Consider the following 19,597-nt stretch of genomic DNA (forward strand, 5'->3'; position numbering starts at 1 on the left):
CAAAGAAAAGTTGCAAGATCTGAGGTTTAACAATGTAGGTGGATGTGAGTTCACTATTTTGGTAAAAGAACAGGTCACTGTTGCCCTTTCTATCTATATGTTATAGATGATTATTTATAAGTTCTAAAGTGTTTACAATCTAATTAATAACATTTATATATTTTTATTACAATTTTATTTACTACTTTTAATACACTTTATTACAAGTGTAGTATTTCAGTAAATATTAACTTTAGATGTATTATAGCAATAAGATAAAATAACAAATTTGTTTATATGTTGTGAACAGCTACATAGCACTCTGTGTTCACCCTTCTTATGTTCTTGCAGTTTCATTCTTGAAAGGTAATTTGGCAAGAATATTCTTTTCAAGAACACAGTTTGGTTTTTCTTAGTTTTGGTACTGAGAAATATATACATGGCTAAATGAGGTAAATGAAATCTTTATAAGTAGGCAGGAGATCCTCCACGAGTAGTAGTTATTAGCACCATTAGCTATTGTGCACCATTTAAAGAGATGAATCCTACATTATCAGGATCTCACAAATGCATTAAAGCTGGAGTAAATGATTTGTCATAAAAACATGTTTTGTTACATCCTGATAACAATGAGAAAATCAAATGCTCTGAAGACAAAAAGACTCATTTCCTACAAGGCCACAGTACTGTAAACCCCTTGTCTAATCATTTCATTCAGACTGAAGGAAATAATTGAATCGTGTATGCACAAACTTATGTCTATATGCAGAGCAGGGTGCAGACAGTACAGCCGAACAAAGACAAAATGGAAAAAAGCCAGAGGGCAAACCAATGTTTTGGACAGTTTCTTACATGTGACTGAGGCATGAGGTAGGTGCATTGTGATCCAAGGCAAGGTGTTTTTTATCAAGCTGTGATGTTCCTGTGTTTAGGGCAGTGGCTTTGGAAGCAGGGCTGAAAGTTGTGGGTGGGAAATGTTTAGTTGGTTTAAAAAAACAAAACAAAACTGGCTTGCACTTACTAGTTACCACAAAAAACACCTACTCCAGCTTTAATGCTTGTCATTACAAACTGAAATATGTAGGAAATATGCAGGTGAGTAGGCAACATGTATGTGCACAGTAGCTTTAATGGGATCTAGCATACAGTTACCTTCAGGAGAAGCAGTGGTTAAGAAAAATAAACAAAAAAACACATATTTACATGGCATATACTCACCAAGGATCCTCGGTTCTCATATGTGCTCTCCCAGGGTCATGTTTCGAGCTGAATATAGTACATAATAGGATCCCGAAATAGATTCTCCATTTGTGTTTTCGCTTTTCATGACATAGGTATGGTTAGAACACATCAAAGGGGTTTTCTGTTCCACCACCATGCTGTATGATTTTCTGTATAACAGGCCTACAGTTGAGGGAAATTGATAAGCAAATAATTAAATATAGGATTAAATCTGATCCTATAACATGCAACAATAATTCTGTCACAACACAAACAATAGTCTGAATCAAGTTTGTGTGCAGTTTTATCCACAGAATCTCTCTGCTCTGCCGTGTCAGATTTGACTTGGATTACAACAGGTATATAACTTATCTGGAGACTGGAAAATCTAATTAAATGATAACCATTTGTTTTTGTTGTGTTTCTATAGCTCTCATGAAGCTTGACAATATAAAGCAAATCATTTTATTTAACAAGGCCTGGGCTGAAGCAGCCAGACAGCTGATTAACAGACCACTCCATTATGCTTTTGAATGTCTGTTGCCAACTTCTGATGCTTTAAATGTTTAATTTAAAGTGAGCTGGCCTAAAGTCATATTCAGCATGATGGAAGAAAGGGAATGTACACCCTTACCAATTTGGGGCAAGTGGAAATGATCATTGTACTAGTGGTAGTAAGAATCCTTAAAAAAAAAGAAACTATGCAAATTCAACACTAAACACTGCTTTTTAAATAAGTGTATAGCTGCTATGAAATGCCTTAATATAATCAACAGTGTTAGAACATTGTTTATTTAATAAATATTTATTACAGTAAGACCTTTTAAAAAAAAAAAAAAAAATCTCACACAATTACAAAGGTGAGACATACAGAGCACACAGCCACAAAGGAGACATAAAAAACTGAAGTGACCAGTTCTGTTATAGCTGTATGTATTTATATTTCTAATGCAAGTCTAACTCATACTGTCCAACATAATTTTATGTCTAATTTGTGCCTTGTGCAAAACCATCACTCACTAATGCTGCCATATTTTGTACAAGACAGCTGCCAAAGAATAAGGAAATATTCACAAAATAATAGAATGTCACTTTACAGTGCGGCACCAGGGGACCTGGAGGTTGTGGGTTCAAGTCCTGCTCCGGGTGAATTGAGATGAGGAGTTTGGTGTGTTCTCCCTGTGTCCATGCAGGTTTCCTCTGGGTGCTCCCGGTTTCCTCCCACAGTCCAATAACAGCTTTGTAGGTGGATTGGCTACTCAAAAATGTCCGTAGGTGTGTGTGTGTGTGTGTTGCCCTGTGAAGAACTGGAACCCCTCCAGGGTGTGTTCCTGCCTTGTGCCCAGTTATTCTGGGTAGGCTCCAGACCCACCACGACCCTGAACTGGACAAGCAGTTACATACAATGAATGAATAAAACTTTACAGGAGGAGGACTATCACTTTCATAATTTAAATGGTCGGTGTAAAATTATCATCTTTTTAAAAAGTCATTTTGGAGCACTTTTATTGGTCCATTGGAAATGTTCACACAATGTGAAGGGCAGCTGATGATGTAAACTAAAAGTAAAAACAAAAATGAAGATTTCCTTGGACAGCGGCGGTATAATTCATTTTCTTAATGTACATTTCACATTCTCTTGCTGAAAAGTACTTTCATTTACTCACAAACACAAACAGTGCTGCCTTAGCTCTAATAACATAAGGCTCATTGAGTGGACACTTGCTGGACAGCCCTTATTATCTCTCCCAGGCTGTCCTCCAGCAACAGCTGTGCACCACTGGAGACTCGAACTTCCAGATCCACATCAGTGTAAAAGCAGGCACTGAAAGTGCAGTATCCTTATTCACTTCACCCTGGCGTCTGATTCAGTTCAACAGAATCTGTATCAGTTCTGTACACAGTCTGATTCAGTGCCTCACAGAGTCTTATTCACTTCAGCATGATGCACTTCAGTGGAGTCAGTTTCTGCAGAGTCTGACTCAAGTGTCAGAGAATCTTTATCAGTTCAGTACAGTGTGATTAAGTTTGGCAGGTATTATTATTCTCCCACAGACTGAAAAGTTTGTTTCAGTGTAACAAACTGTGTCAGATGAACTGACTCAGATGAAAGATGTCTGACTCAGTTCAACATGAAGTTTGATTTAATTCAGGGAAGTATAATCTCTTTCAGTCTCTATGTCTCTCTACACAGTGCCTGGTTTGCATTTGCTCAGCTCATAGAAGCCCTTGAGCCGTGCTCTCCTCAGATACTCCAGCACAAAGGCAACAGAAGTCAAAATTCCCAGACCAATAAAGGGAGTAATTAAGATATTCCAAGTGGGTGGAGGACTGGAACGTCTCTCTGCAGAGCAAATAAATAAATAAATAAATAAATAATTTAGAATTTTCAGAAATCACTAAAAATTTTAAAACACTGTCAAAGGGTATTTTTTTTCCTTTTAATTTTTAATATTTTTTCTCAATGCATTACAATTATGTTAGAAGGACCTTTTCCTGAAACCATCACTAACACTGCAGCTTTTGGTTAGAAGCAAAATATTCTCACAGTGGTGTTGATTATAGAAAAAAGTCTGTGCTGTTTACTTTATAGCAATAAAATTCCACATTGAGGAATTGGTCATTCTAACAAACTGTAATATAACCTATAGTACAGGAAACAGGGGACAACATGGCTATTGTTTCTCACTGTAAAACAACATAAATATGAAAGCAATCTTGGAGCAAAGTGAGAAAAATAAGCAGAAAGTGTAATGGCTCTGTATATAAATGTTATTTGCAGCCCTAATCTAAACATTTAAATTTTTTTTCTTAGTGTCTTTTCACTTACCCTTTACTTGAATTGTGAAGATCTCAGTCTGGTAGCCCAAGGCATTGGTGACATTGACCTGGTAGATGCCCGTGTCATTGGGAGTGAGGTTAACCAGCATGAAAGTGCCATTTGGGGAATAGATATCTATCCCACTGTCCAACTTCCTCAGAATGATGGCAGGTGGAGGGATACTGACAGACTGGCAGCAGATGGTGATGTTCTGGCCCTCCAGCACCTGTGTGGATGGTAGCACCTTCACTGTAGTGTTCCTGGGAGGTGCTGTGTGCAGGAAAAAAGAAGAGAAGGGTCAGTGGTCCACTTCCAAATAGAAATTGGTTGTTTTAGCACAGTGACTGTGTTTGTCTCCTGGCAACGGTGCCGCTGTGTGTCCCGCAGAGAGCTGTGTGGAGCAGGGAGATTTGTTCAGACAGGTTACGGTTTTATTCACACAAAAGGAACAGCAGATTTTCATAATGTAGTGGAATAAAAAGATAATATGACTTTGAAGTACTTTAGGACAGTAATGAATATTTACTACATTACTGTCCACCACTGCCAGAATCCCAGGCCTTGAATCCACATCCTGGATTTTAGTAGATTTTTAATTTTTTAAATTAGCATTTCACTTATTTTAAACATGTTCATTCATTATCTGTAACCACTTATCCAATTCAGGGTCGCGGTGGGTCCAGAGCCTACCTGGAGTCATTGGGCGCAAGGCAGGAATACACCCTAGAGGGGGCGCCAGTCCTTCACAGGGCAACACAGACACGGACACTTTTGAGTCACCAATCCACCTACCAACGTGTGTTTTTGGACTGTGGGAGGAAACCGGAGCACCCAGAGGAATTCCACGCGGATACAGGAAGAACACACCAACTCCTCACAGACAGTCACCCAGAGCGGGAATCGAACCCACAACCTCCAGGTCCCTGGAGCTGTGTGACTGACACCACCCGCTGGGCCACCGTGCTGCCCATTCTGAACATGTGTTTATTCTTAAGCAATTTACTATGCAATAGATACATCACAAGTGTTATTATGTAGTATCTTAAAACTATTTACTATAAATATGTGTGGGTGTACATAAGGGTCTCTCTTAGGGCTTAGGGTTAAATTGTGTTATATTAAGATAAAATCTGTTTGTTAAAAAAACGAAAGGATCAATGCCAAATGTTCTAGTTCCTGACCATAATCAGTTGAATGTCATCTGATAGAAGTTAAAAAAAATCTTAGGTATGCTGAGTCTACAAGGTTTAGAATATTTAAATCCACAATTGCAAACACAGAAGTGAAACAGAGCGTGAAAGCAGCTACATCAATCTTACCTTGCACAGCAATCTGGGCACTTGCTCTCTGACTGCCATATTCATTGATGGCCTCACATACATATATGCCAGAGTCTGCCATCTCAGCAAAGGAGATTGAAAAGGAGGTTTGTTTCCCCTCATTTGACACTAGCTCTATTTGCTCATCTTCAAGCACTTTTTTCAAAAGCACACGCCCTTCTGGAAAACTCTCAGTCATACAGTAGAAGGTTATGAATTCCCCTTCCTTCAGATTTTCCATGGGGCTAACTATAATGGTGGTTTGCCTGGGAGGATCTGCAAAACAACCACAATACTGTAAGGAGTGATCAGCGAGGAGCACATTGTGTGAAAAATTCATGATGAATGCACCAATAGGAATGTTCCAAAATTACTTGGAATAAAATCTGTTTACATTGACTTCCATTGAAAGTTAAGAAGGTTTTATTTCTTCTCCTGTAAAACTACTACTTTGGGAAATTTAAATTAATATATAATTTGTTTCAGTAATTCAATTCAAAAAAGTGAAACTCACTATATAGATTCACCTTTTTCAAGCCTTTTTTTTCATTTAATGTTGAAGAATATCATTACTTCGTCAGCTGCATGATATATTATAACTTATCAAAAATATTTATTATACCACTAAAGCAAAAAAGTTTAATAAAAATTGAAAAGCCACCTGTACATTAGCATAAGCTGTATGTTTTTTTCTAGCTCACAAAAGGGGTGTTGATAACACAAGTTCAAAAACTAAGGTTTATACATTTTCTATTTGTTATTTCTTTATACTAAATGCACGTGTGCCCTTATGACTGACTGGGAAACAGAGGGTTGCAGCTGTGCCCCTGTAAATACTGTGTGACCCAGTAAAACAAATAGTCTAGAAACACCTCTGCTTCATACATTTCACTGGTTACACAATACCTGTTTCCATGGCTATGCTACAATCCTCCCTATAGTTACTCAGATTTTTATTGCTTTATGAGAATCTCAAGAGCCCCCAAAACTGCATTTACTCACAGTGGATTGTCAAAGTGGTGAATACTGACTTCTCTGAAGCTGGCACATCATCCATCTCCAGTGTAACCTTACAGGTGATGGTCTTTTCCTGGTCAACACCATCAGGTTGAAAAGAGAAGGTTGAGCTAAGGTCCTGCAGTCCATTCATATAGGTCCATGTCTCTGAGCTCAATTCTGTCTCCCCATCTAACCACTGAATACAGAAATGGCTGGCTGGAAATACGTCATGAACTGTACAGGTCAGGTTGGTGATCTCACCCTCCAGAGAAGGTCCAGAACTTTTGACAGTAGGATGTGAGGGGAAGGCTGAATAAGAAAAAAAGAAACATCATGTTCCATTTGAATCTAAGGAGGAACCTGACCTCCAAAAGCTGCCACATCATTCTGCTGAAAAATGTAAACAAACTCACTCTTTCACAACAGTGGCCTCATGACAGTAGGAGAGAATGAACAGAATACATTTTCGAGATTTACTGAGCTCTTTGTTAATAAGGTTTAACTTCAAAGCATGTAATACTGATGGCTACTCCCACTTCAGTAACCCTCAAGCTGCTTTCATCATTGTTCCTTTCCATCCTCCCTAATAGCTGCATCAGTGGCTTCATCTTATCAAAGCTGGAGTAAATGGCTTGCAAAGTTTGCACAAAATTTTACTGAAGGAGTGTGTCATTACAGGCACACAAGCATAATGCGTCTCTTTTTGATAGATGCTGTCTCACTAGAGTACAACAACAAAGCAAATGCTCTCATGTGGAATAATGATCTGACAAGGCTATTTCACAAAAAGTACAAGATGTGACAAATTTTGGACATAATATTTGAGTAGAATATTGAGTTTAACTACATTCCTCCCATTTCAAGCAGTAATATATTTTCCTAATTATTAACTTCAAAAACAGTCAAGCAAGACAAGATGTCTGAAATCTGCAGATTATGATTAGAACAGGAGGTTTATATCATTACAAAGTGATGCAAATTTATAGTCAAAAGTTATGATATGCTAACTGCACTTGCCTTAAACTACATTGCTTAATGACATGACATGCTCTGTACAGATGTACAAAAGCACAGACAAAATTGAGGTTTCAAGATACTGGTACTGTCATCTTATCTATAAATATTGGCCCATGTTTATAGTCTGTCAGAAAAAAAAACTTGATTACACAGACATGCAGCTTGCACAATGCTAAATAGTGGCTCTGGAGAAGCAAACTTTAGATGCAAATCATGTTGATCTATTTATGCTGATCTATTTGTGGTTAGTGGATAATAATATAAATATGATTTTGTGGAATATTCTGATTTAAAACAAGTCAAACAGTATTGACTCTGAAATAGGAATATTTTAATGATACTTACAAAAAATTTTCAGCTCTGTGCGTTTGGATTTCACTACAGAGCCACACACGACTTCACAAATAAAATCTCCCTCGTCATTGGGCCCTACAGGCCCCAGATTTATTTGGGATATGGACAACTGAGTGTCGGTCTGACTCTGTAGAAATTTATCCTGCAGACTTTTCCAGCTGAAGTGTGGGTGGGGACAGCCTGAGGCTTCACAGGACAGTGAAATATCTGACCCTCGCTCCACTGTGATTATACTCTTAGCTGGATGCAAGGTCACCTGCAGGGGATGAGCTGCGAGGGACAAAGCAAGAGACATTTGAAAAAGGGGTCCACAATGTAATTTACTAAAGCTGTCAAAAAATGTAAAAACATGACTACATCAAAACAGAAGAGCAGACAGGGCAGAAAATAATTTTAATTTAATTTTTACCCTAGAGCTAAGATATCACAGATTATTTGCCAGACATGGTACACAAGCCCATGTTTGCAAACATTATATGTATTTATAAGTCACTTTTCCAGACATTCTTCATCCAGGATTTGTCCTGGGTTTTTAATAGTTAATAGAGTGTTTTGTTAGAAAGCCCAGGGTTTTATTTCAGTAGCTCATCTGAAGTTGCAAGATTGTAATCTGACATTCTTAAGAGTGCTTAAACACAACATAATTCATATCAGAAGAAGAACAGTTATTGAGCCAAAGGCCCTCTGGTCACAAGCTCACCTCTTTAACCTTTAGACAGTGGTTGCCCCAACTTATCTTTAATTTTCTTTTTCTTTAATTTTGCACAATATATTAAAATGTCATATAATGCATTTTAAACACATAGTACCTGGCAAACACCTTAAAACTATAACTTCCTATATTTTCAGTGTTTTGTTTAAATGTTTGGGACACACCCCAGAATTCAAATCTTTTGATGAATCTTTGCTCTAACGCCATGTTTATTTCATATAATTACTTTGGCCTACAGCAAGGTATCAGATGCAATTTTAATAAATGGGCAAACTCCAAACTCCAAAGCTGGAGGCATTTCCCCAGATTGATTAAAGACTGCATTCAGTAATTTCTCCATAATAAATTCTTAAACTAGTAGGACCACCCTTATCTCTGCTAAAAACCAATACCACTAAGTGACTTACTTTGAATAGTAAGTTGGATGCTGGCACTCTGGTTGCCATAAACATTGGAAGCCTTGCAGGTGTAGAGTCCTGAGTCATTGATACTGGCGGACAAGAAAGACATGGAAATTTCAGGCCCATCCTCAGACCCCAGCTCAGTCTCTGCACCGTTCACCAGCTTACTCAGCGTCAGATGACTCTGCGGAACACTGTCACTCACGCAGGAGATGGACACATTCTCATATTCCTTTGTCTCATTGTGAGACACAGAGATTACAGTGTTTGTTGGAGGGCCTGCAAAATAAAGCACCAAATGAGTGACCTTCAGAACACAGAGTCTGAATCCTAAGTAAATGCAATAAATGAATAGATGTAGGAGATAGTAATTAAAAATTCAGTGGGATAGGTGTTAGGGCTGTGTTTAATGTTTAATGTTTAGACCCATTTTGTTCTAAAATTATTATCCATTTTATCAGCTTCACTGCACTTTTTGTTGCATGTTTTACTCCAACAAAAGACTATAGCCTATATGTTGCTTTGCATTCATTGTTAGCCCCCTTTTCATCCTGTCCTTCAATGGTCAGGACAACCACGTGGCAGCTATTATTTGGATTGTGGATCATATTTAGCAGTGTAGTGACACTCATAAATTAGTGGCATGTTAGTGTGTGTTGTGCTGGTATAAGTGGATCTGTCACAGCAGTGCTGCTGGAGTTTTTAAATCACTGTCCACTCTACTGGACATACCTACCTTTTTGGTGCACCTCGTATAGGCAAAGTCACATACAATAGCTGATCTGCTGCTGCAGAGGTTGTTCTAAAAATTAATTGGTGGGCTATCCTCCTGATACAAATATGTTGAAAAACTCCAGCAGTACTGCTGTGTCAGATCTTTTACCAGCACAGCCTACACTAACACATGACCGTAATTTCAGTGTCATTGCAGTGCAGAATGATCCACCACCCAAATAATGTCATGTTCTTAGGTCCTCTGGGGTCCTAATTATTGATGACAATGGTGTGAAAGGGCTTACAAATATGCAGTGTAACAGCTGGACTACAATCTGTAATTGTAGAACTATATGCACCCCTGGAGCTGATAAAATGGGCAATGAATGTAGCATATCATCCATGACTGCTTTTTGGTCAGGCAGTGTATTGAGATAATAAAGGCAGTTGTCTGGTTTCATGAACAATCCCCTATCACAATTCTTGCCCTATCACAAGTCCTAAGGCATTCTTTGAAGTGTGCATGTTGTCGAAGTGTTAAAAAATAGGGGAGGGGGGGGGTTGGAGTGTTGAGAGCAGAATTGGCACACACTTCACCTAACGCCCCTTCAGCATTGACTTAGGTTGAGTCTGGTCATCTCAGCTCAGTCACCTTATACAGGCCAGATGTCAGATGTGTTGTGGAACAAATCTGGGCTGGCCCACACATCACATGCCATAACTCAAATCAAGCCTTGCTCATGATATCTGACCCACATTCGACACACACAACACTTGCCAGTGCTGCAACTGTCGTAAGGGACAAAAGTGAGACAGATTTGGCTTAAAAGTGTCTATCTGGCTAGTAACATTAAATATTACCATTAAAATGTGGTCAAGTCAGTTCCTGTCATTTCAATAGAGTGTCTTCAATTTGAACAAGCCAGGATTTTCATTGACTGCCATTATCTATGTTTATATCACTAGCTTCAAGATGACCCACTCCATCAATATAAATAAATATAAAACATTCCAAGTAGTCTTCTTTAAGAATAAATGTTTCTCAGTTTTTCAAAACATCTTATTCTTGTTTTATCTGAGGAAATGTAACAGGCTCACAGTGGAACATGGGTGATTGTCTTCACAAAATGTCATCTGATGATGATTTAAGAAAGGGGTGCTTCTTGTGTAACAAAATTGAAACCTTGTTGGTTAAAATTCTAAAACTGGGAAACTCTACAGCTTTGCACAATAAAGGGGGCACACATAAGGGAATATGCGTGTGTGGGTATTGGGACAAGAAGCTTCTTTTGATTGGTTCATTTCCCATCAAAACACCCTGCATTTGTTTAACCCCTAATGATCTCATTTCAGAGATATTTTGAAAAACCTGAGAATTTCCCCTTTAAAACAAACACTTTTAAGGGTAGAAGCTTCTCTTATCTCTACTTCAAAAGTGTAACTGGACAGTAAGTAACAGTGCAGTGTTTACACTAACCGTGAACAGTAACAACCACTGTGGCAGTCTCTTTCCCCACACCGTTACTGGCCTCACACTCGTAAGTTCCAGCATCTGAGAAAGACACGTTAGTCAGGGAAAGCTCCCAGGTCTCTGCCACTCTGACCCTTTGACCGTCAGCTCTGAAAAACATCCAGGAAAAGTCAGGCTCTGGTCTGCCCTCCGCCTTGCAGCTCAGAGCCAGAGCCGAGCCGACTGGAACTGTAGTGGACCCGGACACTGTAACTCCACTCGGAGGGGCTGAAGAAAACAACAGGGAATTATGATAAATTGCTGCTGTATATTTACAACAAAAAAGAAGTATTGAAGCAACAATCCCTACACAGTTTTCTGTTAACACAAATGCAGGTAGGTTATCAGCCAGCTTGAAATCTGAAACTGAAGCCAAGGTCCAATTTCTGATAAGTTTTTCATCCAATGATGGGAAAGTGTTTGGGACACTCGGGACAAAGTGAAAATGAATACAACTTCCAGAATACACATAATACACAGTGCCTTACAGACACCTGCATGCACCTAATATCCTGAATGTAGAAATGAAAATATAGGTAGCCTACTAGTAACATTTACTGGAGTACATGTACTTAAGTAGTTTTAGGGATTTGTACTTCAGATACTTCAGAAATGTAATATGTTCACTTCTATTCAAGTATGTAGAGAGGAATTTAAAAAAAGGTTACATTTTAGACAATAAAAACTGAACAAAGCAACAAATCCAATTAACATTGTCAAAATGTAAACAAAACAATTGCTCACAGACATTTTAAACATTTAAGTAGGCATATTTCAAATGCTAAAGATTTTAGGCTGATGGAGTACAATTGATCCAAGAGGAAAAACTGTAGAAATATGTCTTCGGCAAAATTTACATAAGGCCGGCAGTCTTTAACTAAAACTGAAATTGAACTTACACAATATAGTCATGGATACGCTGGTCTTTCTGGTTCTCTGATCTGGCGGCAAGTCCAATGATAAAAGTGAAGCCTGGCAGGTTATCTGCTCTCCGTTGTCCCCTTTCAGTGGTGTGAAAGTGTATGTAGAATGAACAGTCTGAATATTAGAGACACCCTCCTCTGTGTGCACCACAGTGCCTCCCCGCAGCCACACAACAGTCATATCCTCCGGTGGATGGACATCAGCAACCTTGCAGGTCAAAGTGTTCTCCACTCCTAACATTAAGCTGTCATGCCCCGAGATCACTGGGTCTTTAGCAAAAGCTGAAATATCAAAACAAAGTGGTCAGGGTTACAATTACACAAAACACATCATTAGATACAGTTTAGTTTTTGTTGAGAAAGAATTCTGTTGACATTTAAACACAGTCATTCAGAGTGATTTGATGTGGTGATTGATTGGTGACTCTTTCTTTACAGTGGTAATGAGAGGAACCAGGGGTTGAGATGTCTATAAAAATATATGTTAATACAATGGTAAAATACTACAAACGTCCTTGCAGTATATATATATTTTTACAAAAAATGTAGTATATATATTTAAAAATGTGTTTTTTTTTTCAAAACTATAGAAAATGTCTCAGGCCTTTCTGTGAGGAAGCTCCAACATAAAAACAGCATCAGAAACTTCTGGCCCTATGCTTAGAAGTTTTACTGATGTTCAAGTAGCTGCTTTTTTCTTTTACTTGATCCATTATTGTAATAAGAATTTTGATTTTATATTTGTCTCCCGACCTCTCCAGATGATAAGTTTATTATAATAAATACCAATAAACAGACTTACAGTACACTTTCACATTCGCTGTGGCCTGTTTTGTCTTGTCCTTGCACCTCGCTTTGCACTGGATTATGTTTTCATGGTCTTTGGTCACGCTGTTGAAGATCATAACTGATTCATTTGAGGAGATTTTAAAAGCTGCATAAAGGGGTTTGTCGTCCAATGAAATCCAGGAGAATTTCACATCTTCTGGACATTCATTCATGCTACATTTTAGTTCCTCTCTATTTCCAACTTTAAACAGTGCCTTTCTCGGACTGAGGTCCACCTGCAAAGCAGCTGAAAAAAGTGAAAAAGACAGTTTTCAGTAACTTGTTTAGAACATCTAAAATGCCCCCCAAATCCTCATAGAAATGTCCCAACATCCAGTGTACAGCCTTCTTATGACAAAAGTGACTGTTATTATGAAGTTCAACCTTCCAGTTATTATTGTTCATTTCAGAAGAGATGCTTGATGAGCAGGTATTCACATACTTTTGGCAATAAAGTATATATCACAGTGTATTATTCATCATATTGGACTATGCACTAGTGAATAAATTCTTAAAGATACAAATTCAGTTCTAATTCAACATCAAACATTCAAATACAAATTCAAATCAAGCAGCCAAAAAATCAAATATGCAAAATTCAAACTCCTCATGGCACAAGAATAATTCCATTGTTTTATTTTTTTTGTTCATAAGAGCTACATAAAACTCACCTGCAAGTGACAGAAGAACAGTCAGGGTCACACTTAGAAGCATGCTGAAATACTTAAAATCCACCAAGGAGAATAACACCAAGTTCTTGAATCTGCCACTGCACAACATTCATTTCACACTCCCTCCTTTATACCCTTGATTAGCGGGTACTTTGGAGGGAGTGGGGGCAGAAGCAGAGGAACCCACACCCCTGTTAAGACCATATAAGTCCAGGCTGGATTATCCCAGGGAGGCCTCCAGTCAGTTTGTGAAGAGAAAATCAGACAATCACTTGAACAGGCGCTCTCTCCTGGATATAAGTGGAACTACACTCTTCAACCTCATAATGTATGTAATTTATAGTATATTTTCTGGCCCCAAAAATTATGTGCTTTTATGCGCACACATTTAGTGTTGGTTCATATGACTACAATGACTTCAGTATCCAGACTGTCCTTGTTACTGTGCCTTTAAGACATAAGACATATATATATATAAATTTCCTTTTTTAAAAATGCAGCAGATATTCCAACATTTCACTGTCAGAGAAAAGGATTAACTGCTGTTGGCTGGAAAATTGGATGTGAATTTGTTTGTGTAATTCACAAAAACAATTAATTAAGCAATTAAGCAATTTTTGCAGATTAGTTTCTGTATGTTTGTGACTGTACACAAAATTGTGAACTGTACATTTTAAAATGTTACAGTCTTTTTTACCAGTTTGTTTCAGTATTGTGTGTACTTTCATTTTAAAATGGAGGCCCTTCCCAGAAATGCAGCCTTTCAAAGAAATGAAAGCTTGGCTGAACACTGAAAGAGAGGAGTTACTGGAATTAAAAAAAATCTTTTGGTGATTGCTGGGAAAGAACCAACAATACTTAAATAGCATGTAAATTTTTCACCTATCTTTGTCAAAAAATTGTCTGCATGGTAATCTTTGTTATGTTTGGCATGAAGGGCACTTGTGAGTGGGACACTTGTTCTGACTTTTAGAGATATAGCATGATCTAAACCATAATAAATGGTAAATAGGCATCTGTGTCAAATTGGATCCTTATTTTCACAGCATTAATTCATTACAAATTGATTAATTTTCCCTCCTTCCAAGCCCCAAAATAACTGTTCCCTTTCAAGCATTCCTTTCAGTATCTTACTATGGGACAAGACACTCTGAGTCATCCTCAAAAGCAATGTTGAGATATTGCTTTATTATATGACATGGGGCTGGGTCTTCCTTGCCTTATATTCAACCTAAAACCTCTTTGTTCAATCTTGGATGATAGTGAGTATACCTAAAGGCCAGCTAATCTCACAGTGAGTTAACCATTCAAATACACAAACACAAAACACGATCAAAAATATCCAGCCCCATCCCAGAAAACAATGTCAGACAACATTGTCACAACCTTCTTAGGAATTACATTTCAACATTGTGACATCGTAGCGAGCACTAAGCTGACAACTTTGTGGGCACCAAAACATTAAGTTGTCGTTGGCACAACGTAACTGTGCTTGCAATGTGAAGTGTAAAGGAACGAGAGGCATTTGTTTTTACAAGAAGAAATTTGGCTTTAATAATCACACTGCCTTAGCAAATGCAAAAAGATGTAGCAATTCTTAAATTTATTAGCAGGACTGTGTATAGAAGCAAATCTGTCACATCAGTCTTTGAAATATTACCACTTTTAAATTTGTAGCACTGAATTTCTTTGCACTGAAATTATCTGAATTTTGCTGCTTTTGAATTTAAGTCTTCAGATTTACACCTTTGAATATTTTGCTTCGAAATTATGCATCTGAATATAATTGCTCTTGAATAGATGTTCTATTAAAAAATGCTCTATTATGTCCTATCACAAGTTTTGTAATAAGAATTATTGCAAATGCAAAGTAGGTGAAAAGACTCTAGTGTCACTCTTGGTTCCCCAAGAGTCAAATCAAATTGAATCGTCATTACTTAGTCTGACACTGATGACTACAGCAGAAATGGCTAAAGATTAAATACAAAGAATGATGTTATATCAACTATTAAATAAACCCAAAATGCTGCCCCTCCAAACCAACAGAGGTTGCTGTCTCCTGAGTATTGAGTCCAATTTTTGCTTCTGTTTTGAACCTATGCCATAGGCAGAGTGCCCTGATGTGCACCTCTTCAGAAACATAACTCATCACGTCTAGGCAGACCACAATGACTGTCAAGTCAAGTCCATAAATTTTAACTTCTCTACACTACACTCCCTAAATAGTACACTTTAAAGATTTATGAAACTACCACTACACCACTACATTGTTTACTACATAGGGTTGAATAAGATGTTTAAAATTCAGCCCTAGTGGTTTGGCGGTGTAGGGGTGGCACAGATGCCAACACACAAGTATTAACTTTCACAATGGCATAGGACAGTTGTGCAGGCTACTGCATAGGCTCTTCATTGAGTCAATGCAAAACCATAAATTGGCTTTTTTTTGTGTGTTCTCTGCATCAGAACAGTTTTTTACTTATTTAGGGACACTAGGTAAGATTTTTTTTCTGCTCCTGAGGCTCCCCCTAGTGCAATTAATTTTTACGGCACTGTACTGAAACTGGTAGGGAGGAGGAGGGAAGGCATGGTTTTCTACCCTCCTCAAAAAGTTACATAGTGCAGTTTCTGCAGTGCTGAGCCAAGAGTAGTTTTTTTCTCACTATTACAGGTCACTATTACAGTGAAGCATCAAACTGATTTTTAAGCTGTAAATTTAAGGAAAAATATTACATAGTGTTCCTTTAAGCTATCTGTTTTTTCTACATAGTTGCAGAGTATAGTTTGAGCTATTCCTGCAATTCTGAGTGTTTTTGCCTGATACTCTTTTTTGTCTTTTGGACTTGTTTATCCCTCTGTACTGATTTTGTGGTTTTAGAATATTTCTTCTGGTTTTGACCTTGTTTCACAAATTGTGTTTAATAAATCTCCAACTGACTCTCACACATGGTGAGTGATTTGTGACATCTACAGATCCATAAACCATGTAAATGAATGAATAGTAGTACAAACGGTACAATTAATTTTGTTAATTTATAACGGTTCTAAGAACTGAAAGTGATTACTTACAGTCTCAAATTCACAAAGCAGTTAATAAAAAACATCTCCCTTTCATATTATTGGTTTTAGGTGGAGAAAAATTTGCTTTAAAGTGGCGACTGTGTTAGTTCATCACTTAGCAACGGTGCCGCTGTGTGTCATGCAGAGAGCTGTGTGGAGCAGGGAGATTAGTTTGGATTTGTTACAGTTTTATTCACACATAAACCAAAAGGAACGGTAGATTTTCATAATGTAGTGGAGTGAAAAGTATAATACTTGACTTTGAAATTTAGTGAAGTTCACCCAAAATGGAAATACTAAAGTAAAACCTGGGGAGAACACACCAAACTCCTCACAGACAGTCACACAGAGCAGGACTCCAACCCAAAACCTCCAGGTCCCTGGAGCTCTGTGACTGCAACACTACCTGCTGCACCACTGTGCCGCCCTATATATATATATATATATATATATATATATATATATATATATATATATATATATATATATATATATATATATATATATATAACTTGTCCCTCTCCAGGTAACTGTCTGTGAGGAATTCTCCCCATGTCGGCAAGGGTTTCCTCTTGGTGCTCTGGTTTCCTCCCATGGTCCAAAACAGTGGTAGGTGGATCTGCTACTCAAAAGTGTGCCCTGTGAAGGACTGGCACACCCTCCGTTGTGTATTCCTGCCTTTTGCCCAATGATTCTGAGTAGGCTCTGTACCCACTGCGACCCTGACCTGGATAAGTGGTTACAGATAATGAATGAATGCTCAGCCACTTTATTCTTCCAGTTTATTAAATTAACCGAGACAGTCATTGCAGAAAAGTGTTCTCTGAAGATGACGTGTTCATATTTAAATTCAGATAATTTAATTCTTTCATCTGAATATCATGTAAATGGTGGAACCCTAAAAGTCTATTATAAGTTTAGATATTATTCAAGCTTTCTATTCAAGGATGTATTTACAATATATGACTTCTGAAAGCAACTTTTTCAACATTTGTGTTGTTTTATTTCCTAGTCTGACCATGAAAGTGTCCTTGAGAAATAAATCAAGCATCTGTTCAGTAGTAACCTTAGAAAAATATCCGTATCGTTTAATAGGAGTAAATCTGACTCATGACTGACTAGAATGAGTTAAATATGCATTAGCTGTAAGTCATATTATTACATCTGATGATTGTTACATTTTCTTGTCAGCAGTATAGCGGCCAGCCTATACTTAGTGTTATTCTGACTCAGCTGACTTGAAACCATGCACTCATTCTCACTCATGATAGTGAGGATAATCTCATGAAAATAAAGAACAAATCACCCAGCAACAATATGAATACAAGATGAGACATTTTACAGTTTATTTACAATGTTAATAAAATGTTTTATTGGAAAAAGCAGCAGCATACAGACGCTATAGCAAAACTCCTCACAATAAAACTCACACAATCTTATATAATGTTTACAAAACAATATTTAAAAACCATTGGCTGATTATTGATGTATCTTCATTGTCAAATCGCATGCAGTTGCCACAAACAGCGCTTAGACCAAAGTAGCCCCCTGATGAAGATTCTTTTCATTGCCCTGTGAAATTCATGTTGCAATAATGTGTGGTTATTTCTTAAAAATCTTTTACATTTTGTAGACTATATATTCAAATGTTCCCACAGACCAGCATATGTAACGCTGTATAATCTCCACTGCAAGCACTGACCAATAGAATAAGACACTTTGGGGCAACTTGAGCATGAAGCCACTGTGCCAGTGGCAAGTGTTGGCTAGAGGGGTTTAAAGCCCTCGGCACTTGGCTACGAAGCAGTGGTACTGCGTTTTCTGGAATTAGATCAGATCTAATCATTCAAGCATTCAAATCCTCACAGCAGTGTTCCAATATCTAATCTAGTCTTACTGCATCAAGAGAAGTGCAAACTCCTGTTTAGTACACTCCATTTTAGATGTTAAAAAGAGGGCAAACTGGTCTCTACAAACCTTTGGTCATACAGTGTGTTTCCATAGGGATAGTAGCTGACATCATGCTTGAAGCCAGTGATATAAATGATACACCATTTTTCAGCATGTCAATTAAAGAGACTTTTCTCATACAGAAAACGGCACTTGTGCGTCAGTAGTGAAGAAGCACTACACTGTAAAAATAAAAAAAAGTTTTCAGTATAATCAATAACAAATTTGGCTTAAAATACTGAGTTCGCTCAAACTACAATAAAGTGACCCAGAGTTAACATCAACACAAATGAACCTGACTTTACCCAAACAGAAAAGGTACAAAAAAAAAAACACAGTATTTATAAACTTTACAGTGTAAGCTTATAGCTCACTCGCTATAAAACTATAAATATCGTTTTATATCAGTGCTCCTTATTTTTAATACATTCCAGTTTACTGTTCTTTTTGTGTCTTTTAGAGTTTTATACAAACTAAAACAACATTTGAATAAATGTATCCCCATCACCTCTATCATGTTTGTTCTTAGAATCATCAACATCATTATCTTCATCTACATTTTTTTTCATCAGTGCTGCTGTTGTTAATACTATCATCTTTAAATATAACAACCATTATGATTATTATAGTATATCATCAGTGTCTTAATCACCAACAATTATCACATCATCATTATAAAAATATCACCATCCAGCATTTTTACCTGCTATATTCACATCATTATCAAAATCAACACTGCTATCAGCATTATTATCAACATCTCCCATTCTCACCATGATGATGATACTTAAGAAGATGACTGAGTGGAGGGTTCTGGATAGAGGAGGACGGTGCAAGACTCTGCAGGACTATGCGGGTCTCAGCACTTGCAGAGAATTGAGAAGAATTTAGCAGGATTAAGCAAGACTGCATGGGGCTCTCGTCAGTTGTCCTGGCTGAGAAAAGCCCTGCGGCTGCTCTGGCGAGGCAGCAGGTGTGAGATGCTGCTAACGGCACTGGGCTCCACTCCAACAGTGGAGCCCCTCCACAGCTCACCCCGCACTACACACCTCAAGGAACGCCGGAATTCCTCATTTTTCCATGTGTACAGGAAAGGGTTGGACACAAATACGGTGCAG

At 37.8% G+C, this 19,597-nt stretch overlaps 2 protein-coding genes across 2 annotated transcripts in view; both read right to left on the minus strand.

The window, feature by feature from the left end:
* Window positions 1–1,965: 1,965 nt before the first annotated feature.
* vcam1b (vascular cell adhesion molecule 1b) lies at window positions 1,966–13,596 on the minus strand. Its single transcript, XM_066648231.1, has 10 exons — window positions 13,470–13,596; window positions 12,773–13,045; window positions 11,947–12,252; window positions 11,015–11,275; window positions 8,830–9,102; window positions 7,702–7,980; window positions 6,343–6,648; window positions 5,341–5,616; window positions 4,031–4,291; window positions 1,966–3,544 (listed from the first exon to the last, which is right to left on the minus strand). Exons 1-10 carry the CDS (start codon window positions 13,576–13,578, stop codon window positions 3,387–3,389), a joined length of 2,502 nt encoding a protein of 833 aa, XP_066504328.1. The 5' UTR covers window positions 13,579–13,596; the 3' UTR covers window positions 1,966–3,386.
* Window positions 13,597–17,893: 4,297 nt separating this feature from the next.
* gpr88 (G protein-coupled receptor 88) overlaps window positions 17,894–19,597 on the minus strand; it is a 2,924-nt gene continuing 1,220 nt past the window's right edge. Inside the window, exon 1 of the mRNA XM_066648085.1 lies at window positions 17,894–19,597. This exon is cut by the window's right edge and continues 1,220 nt beyond it. Coding sequence (XP_066504182.1) covers window positions 19,402–19,597 — 196 coding nt within the window. The 3' untranslated portion in view covers window positions 17,894–19,401.

This window comes from Hoplias malabaricus, chromosome 16 (assembly GCF_029633855.1).
Source record: "Hoplias malabaricus isolate fHopMal1 chromosome 16, fHopMal1.hap1, whole genome shotgun sequence".
NCBI classification, from domain to species: Eukaryota; Metazoa; Chordata; class Actinopteri; order Characiformes; family Erythrinidae; genus Hoplias; species Hoplias malabaricus.